The sequence below is a fragment of the Cryptomeria japonica genome, chromosome 6 (assembly GCF_030272615.1).
Source record: "Cryptomeria japonica chromosome 6, Sugi_1.0, whole genome shotgun sequence".
NCBI lineage: Eukaryota > Viridiplantae > Streptophyta > Pinopsida > Cupressales > Cupressaceae > Cryptomeria > Cryptomeria japonica.
The window spans coordinates 521,951,801-521,961,604 of record NC_081410.1 but is presented as its reverse complement, the minus strand read 5'-3'; the positions used below and the strand labels follow the sequence as shown (position 1 = coordinate 521,961,604).

At 34.6% G+C, this 9,804-nt stretch overlaps 1 protein-coding gene across 2 annotated transcripts in view; it reads right to left on the bottom strand.

Annotated features, from left to right (window-relative positions):
* Positions 1 to 5,325: 5,325 nt before the first annotated feature.
* Positions 5,326 to 9,804, bottom strand: part of LOC131067960 (glutamine--tRNA ligase) — a 97,173-nt gene continuing 92,694 nt past the window's right edge. For both annotated transcript variants that reach the window (XM_058003129.2, XM_058003130.2), the window contains exons 19-24: positions 8,985 to 9,080; positions 6,892 to 6,992; positions 6,513 to 6,618; positions 6,337 to 6,426; positions 6,097 to 6,226; positions 5,326 to 5,765 (exon numbers count right to left, since the gene is read on the bottom strand). In XM_058003129.2, the coding sequence (XP_057859112.2) occupies positions 5,668 to 5,765; positions 6,097 to 6,226; positions 6,337 to 6,426; positions 6,513 to 6,618; positions 6,892 to 6,992; positions 8,985 to 9,080 (621 nt within the window). In that variant the 3' untranslated portion in view covers positions 5,326 to 5,667. The remainder of the gene's footprint in view (positions 5,766 to 6,096; positions 6,227 to 6,336; positions 6,427 to 6,512; positions 6,619 to 6,891; positions 6,993 to 8,984; positions 9,081 to 9,804) is intronic.

The following is a 9,804-nucleotide window of genomic DNA, read 5'->3' as shown; positions in this document are numbered from 1 at the left end:
ATAAAGATAAAGATATAGGAAGTGATATATAGAGGGTAGGAGAGATTAAAGGAGAGGAGTGTATAAGAGAGACAAAGATAGACAGAAATAAAGAGGGAAAGAGAAGTAGGGAGCCTATGTTTGTGTGAGTGAGAAATTTTGAGATTGAGATAGGGACGGTGAAATAGGAAATGTATGTAAGTGTGAAAGATATGGAGAGATATAGAGAGGGAGAAAGATATAAATAAATAGATAGAAAGGGGGAGAGAGGTAGAGAAGTAAATAAAGGCTAGAAGAATAGATAAACATTAAATGAGGGAGTCATAGAAAAGATAGAAAGAGGGAGATACAAAGATAAAAACAATGGGAATGATAGAGTTGAAAGAGAGATATGCAAGGAGAGGTAAGGAGATATAAATAGGGGAGATAGATAGATATGGAGAAAAAAATTAAATGACATGCTACATTAAGAAAACTACCCAAGAACACATGATATCCCTAAATTATTGGCATGAAACAAGTAATCAAAAGTTTATTTCTCTCTTGATCTCTCACTCTAAACTTTTAATTTAGGTTTTAAGTTAAATTTATTTCATTATATAAATAAAAATAAAAATTTAAAGATAATTATTCTAAAAACAGTAAATCTTAATAAGACAAAATTATAAATTAAATTTTATTATCTTTTAATTATTAATAAAAAGACAAAAGTAATGAAAATAAAATTTTAACTTAATGAAAATTTAACCTTAAATAAAAGAAGAACAAGATTGGAATAAATTGATTAAAAAAATATATATATCATAATAAAAGAAAGTAAAAACAAAGAATAGATTTTTAATTCAAAATATAATTATCCTACAATAATTAAAATTTTTATGATAAATAATAATAAATTAAAATAATTCTAATAAAACTGAATTATTATTAGTAATTTCATTAAAAAACATAAATGATTAAATTAAATTTTATACATAATGAAAAACTAATAAAGTAACTAATTCTCTCTTCTTCTTCTTTTTTTCTTTTTTTTTTTTATATTAGATATCGAGAGTCAAAAAAAAAAGTTAGGCCAAATGTTTATACAAGACTAGGGGACGGGGGGCAAGGCCTCAACCGTCAAAATGAGGAGCCAAAGAGAGGGTTATATACAATTATCTCTTATAACCAAAAAAAAGAGACATATCAAAGTAAATCCCTATTGGAGAACCTCATCCAGGTCCTCCATCCATGTGGTCCAGCCTTGTTCTCCTTCCATCTAGACCACCTTCTTTCTTGCTAGGATCTAGGAGCGCATCTCAATCCTATTGAAGGGAGGGGGCCTGCTGTCCTGTAGATCCTTTATCAGTTTCTTCACTGCCTTGTCAAAGGAGACTTGGTTCTCGGCAAGCCTAGCCCATTCGTAGCCGTCTTGCATCTCGTAGACAAACATGGTTGCTCTGCCATCCTTCAGAAATCGTAGTAGCTTGTTTCTCTTGAGGTTCATAAGAAAACAGACCTGCACAGCAATTTTGTAACGTGTGAGTTTTTTTAAAAAAACTCAGTACGTTCCCTTGTAATACCTTGGAACTTCTCCTCATTTCTAAGTTTCCAAATAAACCAGAGAATGTAAGAAGATAAAATTTGCCACACTAGATTAGTATCCTTCCTCAATCCATGAATAAAACCAGTAGCTATATCATAAGTGAAAACAGATTCTGTGATAGCAGTTCCAAACAGAAGCCACACTTCTCTAGCAAAGGGACAGTCAAAGAAGATGTGACGCGTAGTCTCAGGGTTTCTGCAGATAGAACAACGGTCATATGCAGCTGATTTATTCCTAATTAGTAATCTATCCAGCATAAGTTGCCATCTGAAACATTTGATCTTAGGGGGGATGGGGGACCGCCAAAGCTTCTCAAACGTTTTCTGCCAAGTATGCGGGGTATGATTTACATACCACAGAGTGTTGATATGTTCAATTACAGCAGTGTCACTATTGAGCAGGGTATAGATAGATTTGGCTTTGATCTAAGGGAGGGTGGAGCCATCCTTCCAAAGGAATGATAGGTGCCTATGGGCATCTACTTGGGTGTTCTTTGGGAGATCAAGGGGAGCGCAAGCAGTTTGAATCATATTGTATGTCTTCTTATGCAAAGCAGGGAGATCATATTTAGTACTAAGAGCCTCCCAGCTGATAAGATTATCATGTTCTGGGATATCCATAATGTACTTGATTCCTTTATTATGCCAGAGCTTAGCAGAGCAGCCTTGGGTTAAGGCCAGGGGTTTGGAGTTATGATGCAGGTTCCACCATATTGACCTTTCACCGTGGAGGGTATTGTCACAATTGAAGCTCGAGTTGTTAATGAGACCACGCACATGCTCCCAGGCTTTCCAGATGGATTTAAACACCCAGGTGCCTTGGACAAACACAGGGAAACTGCCTGCAATTAAATCACTAAAGGGGAGGGCTTTCCAAGTTTTGGCTTTTTTAGGAACACTGTTTTGTATGTTGTTTCTAATGAGGATTTTCCAAGGTTCTTGACCTTCCAGTGAATGAAAAATGAATTTGGCAGCAAGGGAGATACCTTGCAGCCTAAGATCCTTGAGGCCCAACCCCCCCAGCTTTTTATCCAAGTGGCACCATGACCACTTGACCACATGAGCTTTCCTTTTACCCTTCCCGTCAGACCATAGGAACCGTCTAATGGGCTTTTGGATTTCAAAGACTTGGTAATTGCTGAACATCCATACCGAGGAGTAGTATATGTTGTATGAGGATAGGATCTTTTGGCAGACTTGAATCCTGCCAGCAAGGGAGAGGACCCTATTGTCCCACTTGTTGAGTTTACTGTCTATCTTACCCTTGACCCAGCCCCACATGTCCTTAAGAGAGGGAGATACATAGAAGGGAATGTCAAGGTAACGGACTAATTTGTTAGGTCCTCCCCACGCATAGCCAAACTAGTGAAGCCAGTCCGGAAGATTATCTTTCCATCCAAGTAGAATGGATTTGGTGTTAGATATCCAGGCTCCTAAAGCTCTACCGAAAATGTCAAGTTTTTTATTAAGGGAATCAATATTGTGCTTTGAGAGTTTTAGGAAGAGCGAGGTGTCATCAACAAACTAGATGTTGATCAGTTCAGAGTTGTCAGGCATAGTAATGCCTTGGACACAGGGGGATAGGGTGTCATCTCTAAGGAGATAATGCAGGGCATTGGAAGCAATGACAAACAGAGCAAGGGCAAGAGGGTAGCCCTACCTAATTGATCTACACAGGGGAATAGGTTGGGAAAGGGTCCCATTGACTTCAATCAGGGCAGAAGAATCCTTGAGGAGGATTTGAACATAGTTACAGAATTCTCTAGGAAAGCCAAAGGCTGAGAGCATCATGAGGATGAAGTCCCACTCCACCCTATCATACGCTTTCTCAAAGTCGACAAGGAACATGGCAGCGTCTTGGTTCGAGGTTCTGGCCCACTCCATGGACTCCCAACTCGTTACAAGATTCTCCAAGATGTATCTACCTCTAATGAAGCCTGTTTGGGTGGAGCAGATGAATTTGGGGAGTATCTTCTCAAGGCGAGAGGCTAAGGCTTTGGCCAGTATTTTGCAGGAGACGTTGAGGAGGGTATTTGGTCTCCAATTTTTAATTAGGGCTTTGTCCCCTTCCTTTGGTACAAGCTTAATAATACCCCTATTTATGAACTCCCCCATGGTACCAATGGCAAAGGCTTCATCGTAGATGTCCAATAGGTCATTCGAGATCCAGTCAATGTTAGTTTTGTGGAATTCAGCAAGAAGTCCATCAAGGTTTGGGGCCTTGCTATCTTTGAGAGACTTAATGGCATCCTTGATTTCTTGCGCGGTTATCTTAGCTTTGAGGAGGCTGGCTTCTTCCTCAGAGATTCTATTAGGAATAATTGTTCTACATTTGGTACAAGCCTCTGTTGAGGACTCATTATCCTCAAAGGTAAACAAGGTTTTGTAAAATAGTTCAAAGGCTTCTTTGATGTCATTTATATCCAGGAGTTCCTTATCATCAACAGTTATTCTATCTATTTTCTCCCTGGTCTGTTTTTGTTTAAACATTTTAAAGAATTTTTTTTCTTTTCAATTTTAAAACTTAAACAAAAAGATCGAATATCATAATAAAAGAAAAGATATTTAAAGATATTCTTATCAAAAGAAGAAAATAGTTAAATTAAGAAGAAAATAGTTAGATTTTTTTTTTTAAATGCACATTCATTTTATACTTAATAATATTAAAATATATATTTAAATTTTTCATTATATAAAAAAAAAATTAGTATAACTGTAAACATACAGTTGAAATCAATCCAATCATGTTGCATCTCTCTAATCAACATTGAACCATTGATTTCTGAAAATAGGTAACACATTCCATATAGGCAATGCCTTCAACATAATGAGCCAACGCAAACTACTCAGCAGCAAATCTACTTCCCACTATCTTTTAAGTTTAAAACTATTATATTTTATTAAAGATCATTTTATTTAATTGGTATTATAAAAATTATTTTATAATTTTTTTATTTAAGTGTTATTTTTTATCTATTTATAAATTTCATAATTATGATTTATTTTATTTTTTACTTTTTAAGGTTTTTTTGTTTGTTTGATTTTTTAAGCTGCATTTAAATTTTAATATAGACAATCAATTTGGAGCCGTGTTTTCACTCTGAAGTTCATTTATTTACTAAAAAACTTACTTTATAGTTTTAATTTATATTTATTTATAATGTGAGCTCGTAATTGTTTTTTTCAACACGGTCATGATTTAACAGTTCGTATGCCACTGTAGAATGCCTTTACATTATCAAGCATCTACAAAAAAAACAGATCAATATTAGGTGAATCACATATACAAAAATTTCTATATAAAATGTCATCAGATCTAAACAAACATAACTATCTGCATCTATCTCGTATCTATTTTTTATGTCAACAGACTAAAAAAACAAAAATATATAGCTACCTGAAATGGGTATAATATCAGTGTCCAAACTCCACGATTTTAAGAGTATCATCATATTATTTTAATTGGACAATTATCACCTGCATGTCGAACTCAGAAGATGTTTTCTTTTAAACCTTGTAAATCTCTATGAATGTATATCATTAAACAAAATAAGAAGAATTAAAGAAAAAAGTGGTATTACTGTTTCGTTTCTAAGGAACAACAAAGATTACATAAACTTGATTGATATGAGAACTATGAAATCACCGATGGTAATATAATATTATACGAATCAACTTTAGTGCCAAACCAACATTAAATGCATAAAAACATTATTATCCGATTGAGCATGCATTTGGTGGACACATAAGCACATCTATACATTCTCTGAATGTTCATCTATTACTCGTGAAAAGTAAATAATAAAAAAATTAAGTTGCTTAATTAGAGCTAAATTAACCATTTTTGTAAAGCTGCACCAAGAACTGCCATTTCCATGTGCAACAATTAAGTCATGTATGGTCCAACACTTCAATTTTAAATTTTGTTGGATATTTTATACAAAACTCAAAAAAAATACTGCCACGACACAATTGCTTGAAATGTCTTTGGGGCAGAGTTTTTAATCAATAGAAACCGTACAAAAAGGCCTCGTTAGCTCATGATCTGTACACTGTATCCAGAAAATGGTCTTCGATGATTCAAATGTCATCTAAAGCTTAATTCTACTTGTTTGCCACCTTAGCATAGGAATCACGTAAAGTAACAGTTCGGTTGAAAATGATCTTATCTGCAGTTGAATCTTGATCAACCGAGAAATATCCTATAAAACAGGAAATTGCAACGAAAACATAATTAGGAAGCTGTCAAATGCCCATTAATCAATAGGAAAAGCTAACTGGAGTACAAACTGTAAAACCATTGTTGAACTTTTTGAAAATAGGCAAGGGTTCCTGAGTGACTATGGTGCTTCCTTGCAGTATATTTCTGTTTTGAAGGCAATGTACTTATAGTGGAAATTGAAAATACAAACGCTTTGGTTGGCATCCGTATTACCATTCAAAAACACTAGTTAATCAACACATTCATCCCATAATCTTTGTGAATAAAATCATCTACTCAGAGAAACATGGCATGCATGGAAAAGAACCTACCCATCCTTTCAAACTGAAATTTGTCACCAAATTTAGCCTTTTCCAAGTTGGAAGTAGCATATGCCTCTGGTATCACTTCTTTTGACTTAGAATTTAAATCAGGCAGCCAATCATCTAGTTCACTTGGATTCTGAGTAAGAAAAGGAAAAAAGAAAATATGAGAAAGATGTATAAGATTCTTACCACCTTCTGTGTATTATAAATCTTTCTCAAATCATTGCAATCCCATACAATACTAACCTCTGATAGAAATAGCTTATCAAACAACCGGACCTCTACTTTAAAGGGATCCACTCCAGGAGATGGTTCTGCGACCCAGTGGAGAACACCCTGCATTGCATTGCATGGTAATTCTTCATCAAAATATTTCATTATAGGCAACAAACAAAGTAGTTAAAGGTAAAACAAAACATCACCTTTGGTTTTACACTCTTTGTTGGATCATATTCAGCATGTAGTTCAATGACAGTTTCCTTGTCATCTCCGAAAATTACTTCTGTACATTTGATTGGAAATGCATATCTGCCAAAAATTGGAAAAACCATTCTATAAGCATCAAGCAAATAATAAAGGACAAACAAAATTACGTAATGATGTTATAGCTTAGAGATTCATGATAAAAGGTTTTATAAAAATATTTAGTATAAAACAGGAGTCTCGAAACAAAATTAAATAAGTCAACAAAATACAATGGTTTTAAACTTGCACGCGTGTACCCTAGAAACTATCAGGGATTCTGTCGTTTATTTTGCATATTACTTATTAGATGAATGGAAGATAACGCAAAAAATATACCTCAGCAAAACTGTTTTCCCAGGGGCAAGGCCATAGTAATCCTTTGAATCCTTCATTCGGAAATCTGATTTTTCAATGTACACAACTTTTGTAAAGGGTACCTGCACATGCAGTCTCAACAGATTATTCTGCAAGAAAAAGGAGCCTCATCAAACAAAAGCAAATATTTGAAAAGCAATAATGCAAGATGTCAAGGGCTGCTGAGTGCCAAGTTGACATTTGAAGCAAATGTGGAAACCGCCAGAACAAGGCAAACATATAGTGGTTGTGAAAGATGATCAAATGTAGAAATATAATTAGAAGTCATCCAGACAAACAGTTTTAGTCTATTGTGTTGGTTAGGGACTAGCTCGAGCAATATTGTGGAAATTAAAGGGAAACTTCCTATGCCTAAGTCTAGCTAGTGAAATCCCACCTACTTCAAGTAAGGTATGAGGCAAATTCATGTTGTGATCTTCAATGCCAAGGAACGTGGCAGGTAACCTTGCATATAACCAGTTGTCCTTTCGGTGTATAGAGAGGTGTGCTAAATGATTACTAAATCACATCTGTCTCTTTAAAGCCTGATGACAAACACAGTTGATATAAACAGAAAGGACATTCACCTTCACCAAAACAATGCCAAGTTCCATTTATTTGCACAAACTTATGCATGTTCAGAATTCAGGCCCTTCAGCAGCTGAATAGACACTATCCAAGTTTCATTAATGTCACCCATAGCTGAAAACATTTATGTTTAGTGTTTAGTGACTAGTCAAATGTTAAAAAAATTAATCATTGTGAATGATATTTCATTAATATGTTTTGAGAAGAATATATGCTGCGTCCTTGCTCTTGTCATAATCATGCTAGCTCCAACATTTCAAAATGATATGCAGGCTATCTATGCCCAATGGTCTCAATACCAAATTCTGGAACACACTAAGTTACCATTTCTTACCCACTTAAAGTGGTAAAGGCTTATTATACCTGTTTCACAACCCAAAAACTGATAGCATTTGAAATCATTCAGTGCATTATCTGTCAAAGATTTTATATGTGCTGGAAGGATTTTTAGTCATTCAAAATTTAGATGCCATAGCTAAAGACGATATTGAATTTGTATCTACTTGTAGCCTCAGAAGGCATTTTGAAATTCTAATACATGTCCAGGGGCTGAGATCAAGTAGTTAAAACATCAGGTTCTCATTGTGGAGACCCAATTCATATCCCCAAAAGTTACATCATGATGGAATTCTAAGTGGTGACTCTTGGTCTTACACTGTTGTGCTTCCAGTAACTTCCCAAATTCTTGTCTAAATGTTAATGCTCTCAAGGAACTAAGTATTGTATTGCTCGTAAGGAGCAAGTATCAGTATCAGTTGCCTTAGATGCTCATTTGAGCTATATTTGTAATTTATGTACTGAAAGAAAACCATCTACATTCTTTCCAAGTTCAAATCCCCCAAAGTGACAGCTAAGGTGAAATTCTAAGTGGTGACTCTTGGTCTTCCATTATTTGGTTCTAGCAGTAAAGTTATTATCTAAATGTTAATGCTCTTCAACAACTAAGTATTGTATTGCTCAGTAAAGTTAGTATCAATTGGCTTAGATGTTCATTCAAGCTACATTTGTAAACTGTCTGAAATATTAAAAAAATTCTAATGCATCAACTGAAATAAAACAATCTATATTCTTACATACCTGAAGACATTAGTGAAGCATATAAAACTTGAAACTTTCTGAATGACAAAAAAAGACGACAAGAAAATCTCTTTATTGAAATAATGAGTCCTGACAAAAGGGATACTAGACTTTATTTAGCATGGTATAAGATCTAACAAAAAAAGTCATCCCCTATTCTTTTGCATGAGGAAGTCAACATGGAAAGGGCCGAAATTTTGTATGTTTGGGCAATTAACAGCAAGATTAGAATACAATAACCAACTGAACTATACAAGTTCATTGTTTGATTGCCAAAAAGGTAATCTCTTAAATTAAAATACCAATGACCCATAGGGTATAAAAATGAAAACTAAATAAAAAATTTCCAAAGTTGACAACATATGAATGGTTTAACAAATGAAATTCAACAAGGATTTCCAAAGCTTTACCTTATAAAATGAAGAAGAGTCTCCCTCTTGAGCATCAGGCCAAATCTTTGCATCCAATTCCATTGTAGCACTAGCATCCAGATTTGTAAGAACTACCTGTGAAAATATTAATCTGGTAAATTAATCACAACCACCCAATTTGTTTTGTAGCTCACGTTGCCAGACTAACCTACCATGACCTTCATAGAGTTATAGAAAGTAGATGATATACATGATAGGCATATCTAACACCCATTCTTCCAGTGTAACTGCGGTAACCAGGTGATTCAACAAGAGAAATGAGATATGTCCTGCTTAGTAAAATGTTATCCTTCTGAATGTCTTCAGTCTTTAACTGATAAATCAACATATGAGCACTAGATGTCCTTTATCAAACTAGCAAGTATGATACACCATCAGTTTGGTGCAGTACTTTCACCTAGATTGGTCAGTATATTGTGCATAGCATGTGTATACCTTTCAGCAAGGATACCCAAGCTCATTTCATCAATCAAGTCTTAACTCTGTTATATATTAGGTTTTGGATTCAAACAATAGAGGTTTATTATAATCAGTTATTTAATAAGGATACCCACATTTATTTCACCCATCTAGTCTAAATTCCAATTACAAATAACTATATTAGGTTTTGTATTAAGTCAACAGACGTTTACTATAATTAGAGTTATTTGAGTACCAAGCTAACTGCCTGGCTCTTCCAACTTGTAAATATGTTCATAATCTGTCCAGACAGATGGAGAGGCTTCATCAGAGCCATCTAATCTTCTTCAAAAGATGTTTCCTTCAACATAGAGCTTCTTTCTAAAGAGCATTTGTCATA